Raw genomic sequence first — 22,435 nt, 5'->3', positions numbered from 1 at the left:
GGGGGTTCTCAAATGTTATCTCAGAGAATGCTTAAAACAAGGTAATAATGCTTCGGACTGTTGAAAGCAACCGAAATTATCTACCACTCATAATGCCACTCTTTAACTACTCTTCAAAAAAAAGAAAAAACGCAATACGGATATTTTTTCCATAAAAGCAAAATTAGCAGACCAAGAGGTGCAAAATTGAAGCGGTTCAATGTGTTATAGTATCAGTGACAAATTTCCCGGATCAAAATAATCACAACAAGGACATGCAAACCATTAGTCGGGAAACACGTACGATTCGGAAAAACGCACCAATGCAATAACAATGCACAGTGGTCATGGAGCAGCAGCTCTATGGACGGTATTACAGTGCAGGGTGTTTGATTGCCTGGTGTCTGCGTCAATCGAACAGTGACAGTTCAACCACATGCCAAGATTAACAGAAGTGCAAAGAAACAACGTCATAGGCCACTTGCAGGCAGGGGAATCCCGATCAGCTGTAGCCAGGGTTTTCAATGTTGCGCCCAGCACCATCAAAAGGCTATGGGATCGGTTTCAACAGCATTGGTCAACACGTGATCGGCCAAGGACCAAGAGTAACCACCCCCGTCCAAGACCACAGCCACTTCAACCGCATCCCAATTACCCGGCGCAGAATCACCGACCAGACCGTACGAAACCGTTTAAGAGCAGCAGGTCTACGAGCAAGACGTCCTGTTCGACGCGTCATATTGAGTCGACAACATCGCCAATAATGACTGCATTGGTGTCGTCAACACAGGGTCAACTGCGACAGAGAGATGTCTGGTTCAGCGACGAATAAAGATTTCTCCTCCGTCGAGGGGATGGAAGAGCACGGGTCTACGTTACGCCGGAAACTGCGTACACAAAGTGGACATGTTTGGTAGGGGTAGCGTTATGATGTGGGCGGCTATCTCTCAAAATGGCAGGACAGGTTTGGTCCATATCCAGGGCAATCTCACGGCTCAACGAAACATAACTAAATTCTTCCACCACATGGCATCCCAATTGCAGCCAACGGCAACGGTGTATTCCAGCAGGACAACGCTTGACCGCATTCAGCACGAATCACAAGAACCTGTCTACACAACAACAACGTTGATGTTCTCGCCTGAGATCCCCGGTTTTGAACCCGATAGAGCACCTGAGGGATGAATTGGATAGACGGTTACGCCGACGTCAGCAACAACCCCAGACGTTGCGGCAGTTGACTTTCCCCAGGATGTGATTCGCATACTCGTCTCTTCCATGGGCAGGAGATGTCAGGCCGGTATTGATTCCAACGGGGGACATACGCGTTATTGATGGTAGCTGACCTTCACCTTGAACTTTTCCTATGTACCGATAACTGAGAGGACTACAATCACCAATGCCCTAGAGCCGCCGACTGGTTCTTGTAGAAATATGATAGGTATAGAGATCCAATCCTCTACGTCCAGAAAAGTCGAGTTCATGTTTCTCCGACACTACCGGCTGTAGCCATATCTAGCAGGAAAGGGGGCGGTCGGGTAGCCTAGTGGTTAAAGCGTTGGCTCGTCACGCCGAAGACCCGGGTTCGATTCCCGACATGGGTACAATGTGTGAAGCCCATTTCTGGTGTCCCCCGCCGTGATATTGCTGGAATATTGCTAAAAGCGGCGTAAAACCATACTCACTCACTCTAGCAGGAAAGCTGTCTATTTAGATATTTGAAGCAGTAACGCCCGTGCTAATGGTTCAAATGGTTCCATAATCAATGCAGACAATACCACAGATAAATTCCACTTCGGAAAGGAAAGTTGAGTTTTGACATCTTCTAGCAGAAAGGATCTCGTCAGTCTGTTAAGTACTGGGAGATTTCCTATGGTAAGTCAATCATACTGAAGCACCGAGACTAAAGATGATCTATATCCTTCTTTAGTACCATGATGAAACTTATTGTCTTGACTAAGATGGAGCAAGAAGTCCTCCACCATGGGAATAGTTACATTCCATTCCCTGACTCCTGTTTCTCCGCCAAATGCACCCCAACTTACCCCATGTATTGTCATAAATGGTGGATGAAGAAGGTCGCCAAGATCGCGCCACCACTTCTGATGCAGAGTTGGAGAAGCCAGAAACTTAAATATTTGCTGTCATAGTTTGAAGATGAGGACTGTGTCCGTTTAGTGTAGAGGACTTCTGTCGAAAATCTAAAGGTTTTTATTGTGTCGTGACAGCCAAAATACAGAATTATTGGTGTCGATGTAATAAAGGTACGGTATTCGCAGGAATTTCTGTGTTTTGCATGTCAGGAAAATGTGATGGTTTGACCAAACTATGATTTCATCATAAGGACCAATCATACATTCCACCATCAGATAATTCCACCATCAGATCCTGATGAGAAGATGTTTACTGACGACGACTACGGACGCCGGACAAGCAGGCCATGACATATGCTGACTTTAATTTCAGTCGGTTGAGCTAAAAATCTATTAATTTATTGCCAAATTTCGTTGTGTTTTATATGCTGTTATACTAAGAAATAAAGTCAAGTCCTCGCATGGGTCGTATTTTGAGTTAAACCTCCTCCCTTTGTTTACACCTTGGAAAGAGGTGGGTTTTTCTTTAAGGTGATCATATCTATGTTCTTATAAGGATAAACATATCAGCCATGCATTACCAATGCTTGTCGTTGGTTTTATGCCGGATAGTAAATAATAACCTTAAGCTCACTCAGTTGGTATGATTTCATACGTTATGTCAATCTGCTTTTTAACAATATAGTGCGCATTATAATATATAATAAACTCTCATTTTTAAAGCAGTCCGACATCCAACAACTTTACTGTGTCATTACAATATAGTTTATGATAGTTGAATGTAGCGAAAGGTTAATCCAGGATCGAAATGTTTTCAGCATTAAACAGTTTGCATTTATTTCACTGTGTTTGAATTCAAGTAATTATCACTTGAACCTTTGGGTGTCGTTATGTGTATGAACAACATCGTCTTGCGTTCCTGATACAAATGACAACCCCGAGAGCAAGTAAATGATTTATTCCAGGTGGAATACTTATACACTCTCAGGAGAGCCATGAATACATAACTGTCACAGTGTATCAATACAATAGGAAGCACGACGACAAACGTCTCTTTTGTCGCATTCCAGATTCCCTAATTATACACAAATAATTCACTTTAGACTTTTTAAGAAGATACATATCTACTTTCCTAATCAAGTGATGCGACACATGCGGGATATTTATGTACGGGATAACAACAGGACATTTTCATGGATATTGTCGCGTATGTTCTTTCATGTTTAGCAAGGCATGACGTGCGTCATACAAATATATACTCACCACCAAAAGAAACGCGAACCATAGAAACATAGAGAAGTATGTACGTTAAGAAGAGATGCACTTGATTTCTAAACTTTATACCCTAATCCTGCACCACACAAATGGTGCATGGATCTATGACGTCACACGTGATGCGATCATGACAGTCGGTTCGCATAACACATCAGTATGTTCTTATGTGAATCGAAACAATCTAATAGCTCTTGAATATGAGCAGTTCATCATATACTAACCAACATGTATGGTATTCGCGCTTCTATTGGTGGTAGGGGCGGTCGGGTAGCCTAGTGGTTAAAGCGTTCGCTCGTCACGCCGAAGACCCGGGTTCGAATCCCGACATGGGTACAATGTGTGAAGCCCCTTTCTGGTGTCCCACGCCGTGATATTGCTGGAATATTGCTATAAGCGGCGTAAAACCAAACTCGCTCACTCTTTTGGTGGTGAGTATATAAAGATTTCTATTAAAATTACTGATCGGACATTAATTGTTTTGCAGCAGCATCATGTTATATATGACTTACCAAACTACTACAGCTTTCAGCTCGTAACATCTGGTTAAACTAATGTAGGGATTTAACTGGAATGTTCTTTGCATAATGCATAAACATTGAAGCAGCCCATTTCATACAAACGCCTCATATTAATCACTACAATGCACGTGCCTTAGGTATATACATATGCATGTAGTGTTTATCACAAGTAGTTCATATCAGTTACAAGGTAAAGCAGAGTAGACATGATTAGAGGCAACATTTACTGGTGTAGATCCTAAACCTAGGTTGTGGTGGTAAATCACCTGGGCACATCAGAGGGTTGTATCTCTCACATAGACTGCTCAGGCAGAGGGGTAGAAATGCAGCCTAGAAGATGACATGTCTCAAGCTAGCATAAGAAGATCATAAGCACCTATGACACCTAATTCACCATTTCGGGTGTGATACTTCATTGAGACTTTTAAAAAAACACCATACCCCTGGCCATCTTATTAAGTAAGTTATATTCCTTTCTAGTGTAATATCCATGTCCTTCAGTCTCAAACATGAAGTGCCAGCACATTGCAGTCGTGAGGGAGTATGCTCAAGTTATGTGTATATAAGCATTTCGACAAAACGACATGTGTACATAAGCAATTTTCGATACCAAAGATATGAGTACATAAGCATTCTTCTTCAATTTAAAATTAAATGGAACCAAATCATATGCCCAAATATCCTCCAGGGGTATAAAGGAGGTATATCTGATATGAAGTCTCTCATATATATTGTAAGCTTGTCTCACATTCACAGAAATTGCTCAATTACCACAGTACCTAAAATGACTTGCAGAAACAAATGATGGTGAAGAGGGAAGTCGGGAAGAGGAGCAGTATTTAACTGAAATTCCTGTAGTTGAAGATACACTAACATAAGGAAAAGGAAAACATGTGCATGGTGTCCTTTTCTTATATGTGGTCTTCCTTGTTGGTCATTCTTTGGGCTTGGAATCATTTTTTCTGTAGTCAAATAGGCTGCTGGCCGTGATGTTCCCAACATAGTCCAGTGATTCAACGAGTAGTTTTGCAACCTGAAACAAAAGAAACACTGTAAATGTTGACCAATATGCAAAACATGCGTATTTGTTTGTTAATTTGTTTGGAGATCAGGAGGTAGGTTATGTATAAACGCATTGAGCCGAAGCACTGGCACGCGGGCTGGTCAAAAAGCTCTAAGTCTAAAAAACAAAACCAACAATTGTGAAAGTGTTTTTAATATTATTTTTCAACATAGTCGCCATGTTGTTCAATACAAACTTCTCAAATCGATAGAGAAGCTTTTCAATTCCAGTCAGGAAGAAGTTTTCTGAAGCCACCCTAAAAAAACCATTCACAAAAGCTTTGAGCTCATCGTTGTCGTCATAGCACTTTCCACGAATGTGTTCTTTCAGTTTAGGAAACAGGTTGAAATCATCTAGCGAGTATGGAGGTTAGGAAGCTCTTCGAACCCATATTGTCGAACAGCAGCCTTTGCAGGTCAAGCGGCGTCAGAAGAGGCATTGTCATGAAGTAGTAGAACTACATCAGTCAGCATTCCTTACCGCGTTTCTTGATTATAATATCTCAGACGATGAAGCAAATCAGCATATTAGGCACCAGTAATCGTCTTTTGTTTTTCTAAGTAATCAATAGGGATCACATCCTTTACATCCCAGAATACAGTGGCCATAACTTTCTTCACTGGTCTTGAAGGCTTGAATTTCTTTGGTACCGGAGAAGTGGAATGGTACCATTTATTGGACTGACGTTTTGACTCGGGATCATAGTGGTTAACCCATGTTTCTTCACCCGTTACTAATCTCATTTTGAAATGAAGAAATCCTTCTCAATTAGCTCTAAATGAGCAGATATCTTATTCATCTGTAAATGTTCATGAATAATAGTTTCAATGGATCCATGGCTTAGACCTGTGTCTTCCTCAAGTTTAGCAATAGTAATACGTCTATCTGACAGTGTAAGTTTTTCTATCACCTTTGATGAATCTTCATTGATGGAAGTTGAGGGGCGTCCAGACCTAGGGTCATCATCAAGGCTTCTTCTCCCAGCCTTAAACATAGCTGCCCAACGTTTAACAGTGGAATAGCTAGGGCACTTATTCCCATACACTTGTGACATGCGGTCATGAAGTTCTAGGGGAGTACTTTTCTCTAAAGTAAAAACCTTGATGACTGCTTGATGCTCGTTCCTCTCCACTCTTGTGTCCATTTGGACCCCTATCACGTTCAACTGGCTATCACTAATATACAAAGGGGCTCAACAGACTAAATAATCTTGCAATGAACTCCTCAAACAATGTACTACATTGACCTTTTCACTTTGTTATAGCCATAGTTGAATGTTAGTCAGCCTTAGAACATTTTGACCAGCCATCGTAGCAAAATATTTCAAATGAATTCTTCACATTTAAGCAGCTTGATCACCTACCCTTGTTAGCTGCAAAAGTTATACTAATAGATGCCAATCGCGAAAGGTGTGACTCTAGGTCTACACCGGTAGATACATGTAAGTGAGTCACTTGATAACTTTAGACATAACAAGTTCAAACTTACTGTGTATTTTTCTTTTCGAAACAGACCATCACATAGGTGTTCATTCTATATTCCTTGTCAACAGTATTAATGAAATCATATGCACCATAATATAGTAATGGGTCATTTATATCCTATGATTGAGGAAAAAAGAATTCTGATTCCACGTTGTACATAACCACCATGGTGCCCAGTTTGAAATGTCATTTTGGTCCAACATTAAACAATGTCTGCATGTTTCTTTATCAAATGTATTTGCAATATGCAGAATAACATAATCACAGTTAGTGTCAATTTCATTTTTGAACCTGATATGGCATTAAACTGATTAGAGGGCTAAAACGATATTCTTCAAAATACTAGAGTGGCCTCCCCTAGAAATAAGGTGTTGTTGTTTCAGCTTGTGTTGTTGTCCACATAGGGACACAGGAATTCATCAGTTACGCCTTCGTTTGATCGCTAAATGCTACGTGTATCACAGATATTTCGTAACAACTTTCGTGTACATTTGTCTTTCAAAGTCTCTATATGGACTTTGGTGTGCTGTTAGACCCTCAATGGGCAGTAGAACATACTGGGTTTCTCACTAGAGGTGTTAAGTATTTGAATCTGTATGATTTCTGAACTAAGTTACAACTTAGATATGCATTATATCGACAGATCGGTCAATAGTAAGATCATGGTGAACAAATCTTACTTCACAGTAAAGGAACCCACGAACACCTCTTAGTACTTTGTACCTTCAGTAAATCCACTTTGGAATGCCACAGGCTTCTTGTAGTTAGGAAAGTCCGACAACTAGTAGTCTTGATCACATACTTGTTGTACCCCTCTGACAAGTGTTATTGGCACGCCTCCCATGGCCTAAAGCTATGAACTACCAGGTAGTGGACTTCCGTTTTGTGGAAGCCTCGGTGGCTGAGTGGGTTAGATCGCTGGCTTTGTGTGCTGGCGATTAGGTGGCTCACTCTGGGCATGTGGGTTCGAATCCCAGATGGCACTCAACCCAAAAAAGAATCTATACTTTACTAAGAAAGTGTAATCCAAAATATAACATTTGTTACATATGATCACTTTCTAAATAGTATTGTGTAATCATAGGATAGATACGGTTGAATCAATGGTGGTCTGATACGATAGCTGCAAGTGAACCTAAACTGAAGTATGAGAAGTGGACTAGTATTCATCATATCCGTTATTAATACAGAAAACAATAAGCAAACGTGTGACACCACAATTTATAGGAAATGTTGATCAATACATTTGACATATATACTGAAGAGCAAAAGAAACACAAGTTGCGTTTAAAATACTTTAGTGAGTGAGTTGGGTTTAACGCCTCTTTTAACAGTATTCCAGTTATATCACGGCGTGCCAGCTTAATGTGGGAGGAAAGCCCGAAGTGATGCAGGTCTTCGTTGAAACCCACGAGCACGGATATGGTGCTGACAACCCTAGAAACATAATCGGGGCGATCCTGGATTCAAACTCTGCGCGGCGCCTCAGGCGAATTGGCCACCCGTGCCCCCTGAAATACTTGAAAACATAAGACATGCAAACATGTTTGTAAATATGATGTACATTTAACGGTTGTTATTAAGAATCGCCTTAAAGCTAATTGGCTTAGTTTCATTAAGTCATACCATCATTAATATATTGTGAGTACCGTCATCAAACTTTAAGACAGGTGTGGAGCACATGTCGATATAAGCTCGGTCACCAACAGACACCCAAGTTAATGATGACCAAAACAAGCGACAAAGTGTCCAAAGCAGCCGAGCTAACAAAACGAGGGGAAGCAATCGTCTTGTGTTATGTAGCCTAATTCACGTAAATTAACAGGATTTTAGATAAGAACGATGGCAATATAATTATGCCTTGTTCTGGCATAGTGCTGTATTTTTTCTTAAGCGACTGAATACTGGTTCTGCGAGTATACTCCCAGTAGCATATACTTGTTCCTGATACTTAACAACTTAAAAACAGATACGTTATGGCCAGTTAGCGTGTATTGTCTTTTCTATCACAGAGTTGACTGTTTGGATGTGTACCCAGTAAATATCAATCTCCATTATGTGACAAAACCTACCTCAAAGTTGGTAATAAGAGGTACGGCGTGGTCAATGGCAGCACGTCTGATGAGATAATTCTCTGTGTTATATGTCGTGTGATTGTTAGGAAGGTTGATCACCAAGTCTATCTCGCCATTTTCAATTAATCTGAAATGTGAATTAAATGTGAATATGCAAGCATAATATAACATATTAGTGAAAACAACCATATGTCGAAGCAAAAATAACCTGTCTCTAACTCCAAAATGTTCATAATGTTTGGAGGACAGTTTTCACAACAATTTAATAGATCGGTACTTTTCGTACTCTTTGGAGCAAGGCTATTTTAGGGAGTGAAGGATTTTCATAACTCGCTGGACCTCTTATCCACCTTCTTCGTGTGTGCTGTTTTTTTATGTCTGCTCGTGAAGAGAGGAAAACATGTTTGCATTTGGTTGGAATGCAACGAAAAGGAGGATTCTCATATTTCCTTACCTCATATTAAAGATCCACTTGGGCTTTTCTCGGCTATTATGTTTTTGAAGTTGTGTGTATATTAAATAGCCAAGGTTAGTTTTCAGCACAAGTTGTATAGAAGTTATCTTGATGCTCGGTTTTCTAGCACATGGCCAGTGTTTGTTGGTCTGTGGTATGTTTAAGCTGAGTTTGGCCTTTAACTAACCTCTATCTGTAAGCAGTAGGGGATCTGTTGATGGTGACCATAAAAATGTCAATTCTTTTAGGAAACTTCAACCAACTAGGTTATCATTACATCTCTTGAAATTGAAATCTCGTATCTGTATTGCTTTAACCCGTGCCAAAACAAAATCAGTAATATTGAGTGTATGAAGAAATCAGAGAAAGGAGATATAGTAATTCATTGCAACAACTGCTTAATAAGGACAGCTCAATAAGGCACTGGGTGTTTCCAGATAATGTGACATCCATGTAAATTCTGTTCCCAAAGCCTTTCTCACTCTGGGGGGGTGTTATGCAATGTAGATTTACCTGTTAAGGACGTCTCTGGGCATTTAGGGGCACAGGTGGCCGCAATTAGCTATGCATGGTTGTGTCCCTTGGACGTGGTATAGTGAAGGAAATGACCACTTCAGTTATCTTAACCTTTGATGGAACACAGCAGCTTGATCGATGGTGCTTATATATGTAGATCAAGAACCATGGAACCTTTCTTTGCTGTTGACAGATTCATGAGAATGTCATTGATATAGACCAAGCAGTTTGGCATGGAGCACATCTCTCTCAAGGTTGAACCAATCAGGCCGGGAGTTGTTGGCATTAACACAGCTTTTCATTTTAGAGTACATGTTGCTAAATATCCTCAATAATGAAGTAGTTTTGTTTAGTTCTTTAAGTTTCCAAAGAAATCCAGAGGAGTGCCAAACACTATCAAATGTCTAGGAAAACCACCGTCGCTGTGTGACCCCCTCTCTAAGTAGTGTTGATCTGTTTCTTGAAGGATAAAGGAAGCATGGAAAAATGAAAAGCTTTTCTGAAATACGCATTGATTTGCAGTTATGAAATATTGGAATTCTTCTACACATTACCATTTCGAATACCTTTAAGATGACATGTGAAAGAGTCACATCTCTCTTTGAATCCGCTGAGGTTTTGTCTTTGATATTCCTTTTGTATATTGAAACATTTAGACATTCATTCTATTGCTCACTACATACCTTCAATGGCTTTGTTATAACATTAAGTTGGGGGTATCTCTTTCCCCAAAGGCTGTAAGATTCCGCATAAGTGTAGTCCCTTACACTGCTTTCTCGAAAATGATGTTTCATGTGTTTCTTTGGTGTCAGTTTTGATGTTCAAGCAGCAAAACACAGGATGGTGGTCAAATGTATTGAAAGGGTTGTCCTCTCTTACACTGATGACCAGCTTAAGTAATTCATATGGTACAGGGATGTGGTCTATTGGTGTTTCTTGGGCCTCTGCTTGAAACGTGAAAACTGGACCTGTACAATAATCCTTCATATTCCCTGATGTTTTTGCAAGTGATGTATCACGAAGAGTTCTACCAAAGAGGTTCTATAATCCATTTGCATTTGATATTTTGGTTCTTTTATTTTGGCATTCATATTGCCTAGGTATATCACACAGCCATTTTGTTACAATTCAGAGTAGATATCCTCAAACTATGTGACGTATTACTTAAAGAGCTGAAGTCGTTTGTGACATAGAAGTGCAGTTCAACCACTCTTAGAGGGTCTACGAGCATCACTTGAAGTAGGCAATTTTGTAACAATACCAAAAAAGCCAGCTTTCAGGAAGTCCAAGAATGCGAGGTTGGAGGTCTGAAGCTGATAATCACTTATTGTAAATGTATCAACGCAGTGTTCTAAAAAACATGCATTAAGATAAGGCAACACTTGACCTTGATTGGTGCCACAAGTACAGGCGCTGTTTAGAATCGGCAACTTAACTTCTCGGACCATTGATATCAACATAACTCCTTCAAAAATGATTTAACATCGCAACTTTCGGCATAGGGGCAACATTTGTCAGAGACATTGTATCTTTGGTTGATATGTCAGGAGGTGGCTGAAAATTACATCTCTCGTGATATCGGGGGTTTGTACAGCTACAGTTACCGCTGTGATCTCGGGTGTATTCAGCTACAGTTCTCGTTGTGATGTCAGGGAAAGTCAACAATGTTTACTACAGGTCACTAGCTTCCTTAATGCGTGTTGCAGTAATAACCGGTTCAGTAATACCCAAAACAGTTGTATGTACTAGGTTATTTCTGTTGAGTGAGTGAGAGAGTATGGTTTTACGCCGCTTTTAGCAATATTCCAGCAATATCACGGCGGGGGAACACCAGAAATGGGCTTCACACATTGTACCCATGTCGGGAATCGAACCCGGGTCTTCTGCGTGACGAGCGAACGCTTTAACCAATAGGCTACCCGACCGCCCTTATTTCTGTTGACGCTTGGAGTCTGTGTTTGATTTGGATTTAAGTTTTGTATCTTCAGTTAAACAACTATGGTTTAAGGTATGTTAATATAGGTACATGTATGTGATATTTGCCTATGTGGAAACTCTAGACTTTCTGCAATCTCTCTCAACGGCAGTAATCTTTTTTCTGACATCACCAATCTTTGAACATAACATGCAATGGGCTTCTATTGTGTTCATATCTGTTTCTAGTGACGATAATCTTTGGTTAAAGAGAGACACTTCTTATTTCATTGTAGGAATCCCAAGCTGTCATTCGTCTGATATTCATGAAATATCCATACATCTGTCATCCATCTTGCTCTTGATTTTGTTCACTGTAGTTCTAAGGACAATGTGACGTTTCTCAAATCCAGATTTCGCTACTTTTTCTAATTTACTTCATATCTAACTGATTCTCACATATCATGGTTTTAACGTCATTTCTTTTGGCTGAACGTTACTGTTCTACAGCCTTACATACTTTCCCACACAGAGTCATAGCAGTTTCACTGTGTGCATCTCCAATTTCTCCCTTCATGACATTGTGTTACTTCTCAAGCTGTTCAATTTCGATATGTAAGCAGTCGACGTCTTGCATTTATTCACCCCTGAGTTAGCTCGCTCCCTCTTAAACCAGGCTAGTGTCTCACTGATTGATTGGGTTGTTGTTATGCACTCAGAGTCATTGACAATGTTTGCAAGGCTGGATCTTTTGTTGTGTAGATTTAGAACATCACTTATTTCACCGTCTAATGTTCTATATAAAACAAAACAGCTTTTTGCTTATTTAAGCTTTTCATCTTGTTTTTCATATGTCTTTTCTTCTGCTAACAACTGTCTTCTCAAGACATGACACATATCACTCTGAGCCTTGTGAAGAACTAGTGCTGCTTCCAATTTCTTGTTTTATGTTCACTGTACCTTGCTCAGCCACTTGACCACTCGGATCCGCGCTGACACTATCACACTTCTCGCGTGATGATCTTGGCAATCTTGACTTGAAAGTTAGAAAGTTCCAGATTGTAGGGTTCGAATTAAACTTCTGTGCACATTGACACATTGATCGTGTGTTCATTTTAACATTGTGTAGCGCAGGTTGAGTTCAATCTGCCAACAGGTGGTTGTCTCCCGGCGTTTTAGTTGGGGTCGATATTACTTCATAAATTTTGCTTTCGGTTTAAAACCATTTGAAAAGCTATACTTTCAAAATGATTTCATTGTCGTTTTACGAATCCTACTTCAGTAAATTGTTACTATGGCCCCCAAGTTCGCCTTAAACCAAATTACCACTACCACCACCACTACCACTACTACTACCATCACCACCACCACCATTACTACCTCATTCTGATCGATAGTACATAGAATTAAGGGCTAAAGGGTATAAACCAGAACACGCGGAAGAGTTGAATTTATCATCCGTCACTGCATTCAAATCGTTTTACACCCCTACCCCGACTCCCTCCAAACCTCCTCCCAACATGGTATTTGTAATCGATATACCCTTATCATGACGCAATGTCGTACCCCACTGCCAGGTGTGTTACCGTGTTGCTGTTGGGTGGTCCGTCCTGCTATTTGACGGTGGCGGCCAGTTGACTACTTCTGTGGGGATGTAGTGCGTGTTCAGGTAAGAAGCTGTTTTCTCTGTCGCATACATCTAATAATAGAAATAAGAATCATTATGTCATCTAAGTACGACTACTATTGGCAAATATATTAAACTAAAAAAGAAGGAAGTTTATTGACTCATCAAAGGTAGTGTCTCTACTCTGTACTCGCCAAATAGAACATCGATCACCCCGGCAATGAGGCTGTTATCCTGCACGAAATACGGCACAGCTAAGAATTGTGTGATTTGAGTTTATCAATGAGAGTATATGACCAGGGGCATCTCTGCCTTGGATGGTCCGAAACTACCATGTTCACAAATTCTAACCTAACCATGACTACTGTCTGTGTTGGAAGACCTACCTGATAACCAAACAATGATAGCCTCTTCCCAATTGGAAGGAAGTGGGGAAGGAATGATTTCTGCATTCCTAACAAGACACCGCTGCCCTCCTTAGGAACGCGGAATCCAGCAGACATAAGAGCTTTGAGAAATGCAGTATACTTGGTGCTACCAAAACACGCTACCTGAGAACATGAACATGACATCGTCAAACTCGTTATGATGTGAAAATACCTGAAAAGGGAGGGTTTGACATTCCTGTCTTATAACAATCATCGTTCGACCCTAATTCCAAGGTAACTGAGCAATACTCTTTGAAGATCACCAAGATCATACAACTGAATAAAGTCAGTGAACAATACTACAACAAGTATTAAGGTTTGACGTAACCAATTAGCAGCTAGACTCATACAGCGTGAGCACCTCTAACAGGTAAGAAGATTGCAGCACTTATAGCAACTTGTTAATTCTAATACACTGATTACAGATTGAATTAAATCTAAAGAGATAGCAATTTTAAGTCTAAGCAGTTTTAACAGACTTATCACACCACCTGTTGCGTTACTAGTTGACTGTAGGCGCGGCCTGCAAGTGACTCTAATCTTTGAAGGTTTGCCTAGGCAACGACGCTGTCGTATGGTTATATACATCCTGTATACCCAGCGATAGAAAATCACGCCTCAGAGGAGGTAGCTGCCATCTAGGTAGTGATACACCCCAAACCGGTAGCCATGGCTAGTGATCGTGTCTCAACAAACTTTAATCTGATACAACAGATTAGAATTGACTTAAAGGGCAAGTTCACACGGAAATGAACCAATTTTTCTTGTACTTTTTCCACATTAAAAGTGTTAACATAGAAGTGTCATAGACAAAAATATAAAAACATCATATTTAATTAACATATTTTTTGCATTAAAACGATTTATATTTTTCACATTTACTAAGTGTTCTATTTCCATAACAAAAACACCATGGCTTATGCCCCTTGCAATATGACGTCATTGGTGCCAATTGATAAACATTATGACGTCATCATGCTTTGTTAGAGCCGCTTCACGTGGTGTAGGTACAGTTTTGTGATTTTAGCGTCTCAGATGCCAGCCAGAATTGTGTTATACTGAGTCACCACTGCGCCGGAGTGTGTCGTAGACCATGTTGTTTTACATAAAAACTGGTCCTTGATATCTTTTGCGTTGAGAATAGACAGGGACCCAGTTGAATTAGCACCAATTACGTCATAATCTAAGGGGGATAACTCAGGCCTATTTTGCTCGTAAAACGAAGGCCTCATAACGGCATATCATTTTAACACTATTGTGAGCTTCCTACTTTCACTGTGAGAAAAAATGAGTGTATATTTTCAAACACAGATACTAACTAATTCTAAAATTGCGTTTTGTTTAGAAAAAGAAAGAAAGTGATTTTTGCGTGTACACTTCCCCTTTAACAAAAGATCATCAAGATAATGTGCAGCACTTGTGCTTTAAAATCATGTTTTACATACAATAAAGGCCCAAGTCGGTTTCTGAACACCGCCAAAAAATTAACAAAAAATCTCATGGAAATTAACATATCTTTAATTTAATTAAAAATAATATAATTTAATGCCTGAAACATTAATAAATAACAAATAGCGGAATTACATGTTACATATGACCTGCTGTACATGTTGCATATACAATACTTATACATGTAGGATAAGAAATAAGACACAAGGGGAGCAGTCAACGCAATATTGCCAGTGAGGTTAACTGTTAGCTCACTGACCCACTCACCCACTCACCCACGCACCTAGTTGATGCCATCTTACACTTCAGCTAAAAAAGTCTGTACGTACCTCTCCAGTTGATGCCATCTCACACTTCAGCAGAGGATCAGCGTCTTTTAGCCGTGGCCAGGAGAACATTGGCGCCTGGGATCAACAACTCGTTTGCATGAAATTTTTGAAACATAAATAAAAGCTTCTTTCGTATTCATTCCCATCATGACGGCAAGAGAGAATGGAAGACAGACATGTTCATGTTCAAAGAAATGTTGCCTGATGTGCCCTGTGATGGCCCCTTAAGTGTAACATCTATTAGGGACAACGAAAAGTACAGGGCTCAAGAGTGGCAAGGATGTGAAGCATGGAATATATGGATATGTAGAAAGTGTCCAGGGGTGGTGTATGTAGGAGAGACAGAATGAACACTTGGGGAAAGAATAAAAGAGCACATGGCAGACGTAAGAGTGAGTGAGTGAGTATGGTTTTACGCCGCTTTTAGCAATATTCCAGCAATATCACGCCGGGGGACACTAGAAATGGGCTTCACACATTGTACCCATGTCGAGAATCGAACCCGAGTCTTCGGCGTGACGAGCTAACGCTTTAACCACTAGGCTACCCGACCGCCCCCAGACGTAAGACACCAGAGGGACAAACCTGTAGGGAATCACGTCAGCAGTGCTGCCATACCCTCAAGGGCCTCGGGAAAGATAGAATCTAGGAGCAGGTAGAACTTATCGACGAATAATAGAAAAAAAGGTGGATAGAACGCCTCGAGACAGAACACCCAAGACGCCTTAGTATCCCTTCCCTCAGCATGTGAAGAACTGCTTGTGTAGAAACTGGAGTTGCCATGCCGTCATACTGCTTTAAATAAATGTATTTCACAGAATGTGTTGAGCTGAATTGCTAAACAAGTAAAGACTTATGTCAATACCGCTCCAGTTGTCATACAATATCATCAATTATATTGTACAGTCAAGGGTAAGTAATAAAGTAATTATTTTGCATAAAGCACAGTTGTCGACTCTGAACGCGCTAAAACGATCTAAGTCATATGAGAGATTAAACGATAGTTTGCATTTAAACAAAGTTTGGAATACTGCCAGAGATTGGTTTGAAAGTATTAAGTGATTTCAGTATTTCTAAATTAATCTTTGCTGTAGCATTTGCATTTCCATAAAGAATAGATTTTAGACCATAACCTTTGGAGTAATAATGCATTTTCTTTTCTTTTGCTGGTGTAGTTGGTACAGGTAAAGATATAGTAAAGTGCATCTTCAGGGTGGTAGCCACGAGAACAATTTAGATTAGCTGATATAAACATTTTAAATCCGTCAGCACAGAGATCACTACAGCCAAGTCTTAGTGGACAATGCACAGTTTGGTTGAACCTCGAGCCATAGTTTGAATCAATGTTTGTTGCAATGCTTTTCATCACCTTTTATCATTCTTTTAACATCTTTAAATGTACTGGCTTCAGTATTTGCAGTAGGCAGGGAATTTTAGAGTATGACTGTATCATGAAGAAACGATTTTGCATATGTTGCTATTCTGCCATTTGGAGTCTGTAATTTAGAACTATTTCGAAGGCTGTAGTCATTTGTTTCTGATACTTTAGTCGGGACGAGACGAAATCACAAACATAGCTTGGTGCAAAATTTTTGACCATTTTGTAAAAAGTAGTTAATTTGGTTTAATGTCTTCTTTCACTAAGAGGCTTAAAATTTGTTTCCGTATATATTTTGCAGTGCCTAGTACCACGAACCACCCCACATATTGTTCTAAGCACATCCTAGCACATAAATGATATGTTCATAGTTTCTAATGTTTTCCTATTTAAATGATATTTAAAACTTCTGAGACAGTTTATCAAATGACTAACTTTTTTAACTAGTTCACTGGTAGTTTACCCAAAGAGCACTCGTATTGGAGACTAATTCCTAAATGTCTATGGGATTGAATTTCCTTGATAATATTGTCACTCATTTTAGTTTTGGTTCATTCATAGGTGTTACTTTACATGCGAACTGGATGGATTCGGTCTTGTTTGGATTACATTTAACTTGCCAGTTCAACTGTCTGCCCAAGTAGAAATTCTACTCTGCTCATGATATTAATCACTGGATTGTCTGGTCCAGACTCGATTATTTACAGACCGCCGTCATATAGCTGGAATATTGCTGAGTGAGGCGTTAAACAACAAACCAACCAACATATTTTGACGTGCCATCTGCAAAAAGTCTGATATTACTGTGAATGACTTCCACAAATTCATTTATATAAATAAGGAAAAATAAAGGCCTCAATACTAATCCTTGTGGTATTGGCCGTCACTGGCCTTACATTAGAACTGTAACCGTGAATAATTACCTTCTAAACTCTGTTTTCCAAATACCTTTTGAACCATCTTAATAATTACCCCTTGATGCCAGGTGAGTTAAGTTTGTGTATGATCCCCTTGTGCCAAACTTTATCGAACGCTTTACTGATATCGCAAAACACAGCTCTAATTTCCTTGCCGTTATCTACAACTTGTGCTATGAAGTCGTACAAATACATAAATTGATTAACATTCATAAGCCAGGTGCGGCTTGTATATTTCATGCTATTACAGAGGGAAATGTCTCGAGTGCGTGCCATTCTATAAGTATTTGGGTATAACTTTCAGTAAAACATTATCTTGAGATAAGCATACCAAAAGTGCGGCTACTCAGGCTTGAAAAGTTTTATTGGGCATATTAAGGATATTACATAGATTTAAACCAATTCATTTTGAGTTATGTTCTAGGATATTTGATACTAAAATAATGCCTATTTTACTGTGTGGGTCTGAAGTTTGGGGGTTGATAGTGTAGCAAATATGGAAATCATTAACATGTTTGCATGTAAACACTTTCTTGGAGTGAAGATCTCAACACCTAATTGCACAGTATTGGGTGAATATGGCAGATACCCTTTGTATATCTTTGCATTTAAACGTTCCATAAAATTTTGGATTAGATTATTGCGTATGCCAAAACAAAGATATCACAAAAAAGTGTTATAATATGCTTTTACAAGCAGCAAATAATGGCAAAAAATAATTGGGTTTCAAAATTATAGTATTTGTTGTTTCGACTTGGATTTGGCTATGTATGGGCATCACAAAGAGTAAAGAATTCTTTGTCGGGGAACTAATGGCAAGATAAAGATGTTCGTTTGAACAGGATTGGCACACCCTTCATTTTAACAATTCTAAAACTAGAAAATATACTTTCTTTAACGGTACCTTTGGAACCGAATTGTACCTTTAACATGTAACAATTGCAAAATTCCGTTCACCCAAAACCAGGTACACTTGGAGTACCAGATCTATACATAGTCAATTAAACGTATGTTGTCTCAAGGTTAAGTCGAAGTTCATAGTTGTTGAGTTGCAATACTATGGTATTATCTGAATTACAGAACGTGGTTACATCCTGGCATTCCGGATAGACAAGTCTCTATTCCTGGTTATCACTTACCGTTTAGACTTGACCGCACCACCAGAGGTGGTGGCGTCGCTATATACGTCAGGAATGGTTTTTACGTTAAAAGCATGGACCAGTTGACAATAATTGGAATTGTGGTCATTTCCAAAAACAGTATGTATTAGTTCTGAAGTTTTTTTATATGGGATCTCCTTTACAAATCAATAGGTAATGCTATAGACCTCAATCATGATACAATCATAATAGGAGAGGTCAACACTGATTTTTCTGGCAGTAAATGAACAAAGAGTTGAATGTTTACAATCGACATATGGTATAACAGATAATCTGTGAGCCAACTAGAATAACTTACCACTCTAGTACGCTACTGGATCTGATCTTTGTATTCCGTTTTAGTATTGTAACTATCTCCGGTGTACTTGACGCTATTTGTAGGGACCATTGTCCAGTGTACGTAGGAATTAACATACCTAAGCCAAATGTTTTCCATATAAAAATAAAGAAGTATAATCTTATTTATGTTGATGGGTTATCAGCAGATTTCAAAGGTAATGTCTGGAGTGAGCTACTTAAACGCAGTTGCGTTAATGCAGTTATAAAATTCACCTCAATACTTTGTAAAAGTTTATCATTAAGGTAAGAAAAGAGGACAATCCTGGGATGAACAATAAGATCCGTCGTCTTATGTGTAAACACAATAGTAAACATATAATTGTAAAACATTGAAACTATCCCTGGGATTGGAATACTTTTAGACAATTACGAAATCAAGTTGTCACCTCTCTTAGAATTGCAAAACAAAATAACTGCCATAAAAGATCAACGAATTAATAATTTCCGAGGTTCTAAAACTTGGTGGAGTTTGGTAAAGCACTTTTTAAAAAACTGAAAATCAAACTACTTTTATTCCTGCCATTATCTATAAAGTTACGATTTATGATGAATGTTGGTTGGTTGGTTTGTTGTTTTACGCCGCACTCAGCAATATTCCAGCTATATGACGGCGGTCTGTAAATAATCGAGTCTGGACCAGACAATCCTGTGATTGATATCATGAGCATCGATCCACGCAATTGGGATCGATGACATGCATCAACCAAGTCAGCGAGCCTGACCACCCGATCCCGTTAGTCGCCTCTTACGACAAGCATAGTCGCCTGTTACGGCAAGCATGGGTTGCTGAAGACCTATTCTACCCCGGATCTTCACGGGTCTGATTTATGATGAAGATGTGTGTAAAGCGAATATTTTATACTACTATTTCTCTGAACAATCGACAGTCGAATTCCCGTCAAATCGCGGTGAGCTGTAAGTACTGATTGTCCAAATACGTTAGGCCACATTATCCTTACCCCAGGGGAAATTCAAGATGTTTTACTTTCAGTTGATACCACCAAGACATCCGGACCTAACAGTATTAATAACAAACTTTACCCCCTTATCTAAAAGACGACAATCCCATAAATTAAAAACATTTTACAAAATGGTTTAACAAGTTGGCACCTGGATATCGATATCATCTTGTTCCCATCTTCTTCACACAGATACAGAGTGTAAATGCTGTAACAAGTAACTATTATAAATCATTTTTATCTGATACAGTGCGAATGTGGAATTATTTACCAGATAATATTCAGTCAGAAATGCTGTATATGGTTTCACTAAACGTATCACCACAACTTAAAATCTTAAAACCATTGGCTTTAAATTAGACTATGGTACCCGTTTATGTCAAATTATCCACTCACCCATGCATCTACTGATATTAATTTTGCTATTGTACAATCTGTTCATTTTTTTATTGTAAAGTCTAAAAGATTCCGAATTTGCAAAAGCAGAGGCCATTGTCCAATTTCGACTATATCATGCCCATGTGTTTAATAATCACTATCAAATAGTGATGATACCAGATAATCGCAAAAAGCTGAGCATATCCTGCCCCACCAGTGGCACAAACACATGCAAAGGCAGGGTCAGTTGTTCACCTGAAATAACACAAGAACATAAAAGTACAAGTCAAAAAAGGGAATTGCATCAGACATAATGATGCATCAAATTGGGACATGTCTTCCACATGTCTACTATACTCAACAACAAAAGTTCCTGTGACACCAATATTTAAGTGTATTTTTCAAACAAGTAAAGTTTGGTTTTCAATATTGTAGTACTTGTATGGAATCAAGTCACAAAAACGCAACTGCTACAGAAAAGCATGCATTCCATGCAAAAGTTGACTTTTATGCAAGCCCTTTGCATTTCACTACCCAAGAATGGGTATAAAAACATGTGCGTTAACTGGATTCCATATTCATTGTTTAGCATCGTGCTGACAACAACCACTCAGAAAAACAATAATTTACGCAATTATTCAACATTACGAAATGCCACGCCTGTCCGAAAATGAGCGTCTACGAGCGATTGGTATGCTTGAAGCAGGATTGAGTCAACGTGATGTTGCAAGACAAGTTAACGTCAACAGAAACACCATTTGGTGTTTATGGCAACGTTGGCAACAGACGAATGCAGTCAGAGACCATCCTCGGAGTGGCAGGCCACGCGGAACTAATAATCGACAAGACAACTGGATTCGAACAACACACCTACGAAATCGTTTCCATCCAGCAACAGTGACTGCAAGAAGCAACCCTGGCCTTCGACCAATATCTTCACAAACCGTACGTCGTCGCCTCAGTGGTGCAGACAGCATCTACGCTGGACAGCCATGCAGAGGGTACAAGTTCTATTCACTGACGAGTCTCGTTTTCACCCCAGCCACAGCGATGGACGGATTCGAGTGTACCGACGTCGAGGTGAACGTTACGTCAATCATTGTGTCATGGAAGAAGATCGGTTCAGGGGTGGCAGCGTTATGGTATGGGGTGGGATTACAGCAAGACAGAGGACCCGTTTGATAGTGGTAGAGGGAAATCTCAATGGACAGCGCTACCGCGACGAGATCATCGGCCCTGTTGTCCTTCCGTTTTGCGTTGTCATGGCATTACGCTCCCCTGATCTCTCACCAATCGAGCACATGTAGGATGAGATGGATCGGCGCCTTCGACGTCAACCACGTGTTCCACAGACACTCCAGGAACTTCGAAACATGCTCCAGCAGATATGGACAGATATCCCACAGGACTTTGTGCGATGCCTGGTCCATTCCATGAGATGTGTTGCTTGCATCGCAACCAGTGCTGGACACACACGCTATTGATTTGTGAATTGACATTTTGGCATGTTCATGGGGTTTTTTTTAATGAAATCACGCATTTTCTGAAATCAGTATGGCAAATTAAACCATTTGAACACTTGAGTCTTTTATCTGTTGCAAACCGGAATTGTTTCAGATTTAGTAAAAAACATAACTTTGCATTTAATCTTATTCAGTGTCACAGGAACTTTTGTTGTGTAGTATATAAGAGAGTTTGGAAAGCTTTACTCATGGCCTTGAATGTAATTCTGATAGAGCAAGTTTGATCAAGAGTCGTATCAATTGCTCGAATCCCAGGGCTTGGTTGAGAATGTAATCACGAGGGGGGGGGGGGGGGGTATATCCTGCAGGCCTGCATTAAAAACTGATAAGGTAGGATGGGTTTACAATCGGTGCCCATGGGCATGCCTAGCTTACTTTTTGTCTAAATGTCTTATCGCCATTTCAAATATCACATAGAAATTAACCAAGAAGTCCGGCATCTCACATATTGTGATCTCGGTAAACTGCAGATGATATTTACTTTCATTTTGACAAATTGTCCTGAACCATTTAAAGATAGAGATATCTCTATTAACTGACAACAAGCATAGAGACAAATGTCCCATGGATCAAGGAA

At 39.6% G+C, this 22,435-nt stretch overlaps 1 protein-coding gene across 5 annotated transcripts in view; it reads right to left on the bottom strand.

Moving 5' to 3' along the window:
• Positions 1–3,015: 3,015 nt before the first annotated feature.
• LOC124119867 (carbamoyl-phosphate synthase [ammonia], mitochondrial-like) overlaps positions 3,016–22,435 on the bottom strand; it is a 95,622-nt gene continuing 76,202 nt past the window's right edge. For 4 of the 5 annotated variants that reach the window (XM_046482530.2, XM_046482533.2, XM_046482531.2 and 1 more), the window contains 5 exons: positions 15,205–15,279; positions 13,385–13,549; positions 12,958–13,070; positions 8,485–8,614; positions 3,016–4,898 (listed from right to left, as the gene is read on the bottom strand). In XM_046482530.2, the coding sequence (XP_046338486.2) occupies positions 4,800–4,898; positions 8,485–8,614; positions 12,958–13,070; positions 13,385–13,549; positions 15,205–15,279 (582 nt within the window). In that variant the 3' untranslated portion in view covers positions 3,016–4,799. Of the gene's footprint in view, positions 4,899–8,484; positions 8,615–12,957; positions 13,071–13,384; positions 13,550–15,204; positions 15,280–22,435 lie in introns of those variants that run through there. The other variant, XR_006858717.2, reaches the window with a different exon arrangement.

This window comes from Haliotis rufescens, unplaced genomic scaffold, assembly GCF_023055435.1.
Source record: "Haliotis rufescens isolate VD_foot unplaced genomic scaffold, xgHalRufe1.0.p SCAF_4, whole genome shotgun sequence".
Classification (NCBI taxonomy): domain Eukaryota; kingdom Metazoa; phylum Mollusca; class Gastropoda; order Lepetellida; family Haliotidae; genus Haliotis; species Haliotis rufescens.
The sequence above is the reverse complement of the archived record's forward strand: the minus strand, read 5'-3'. Positions and strand labels throughout refer to the sequence as shown.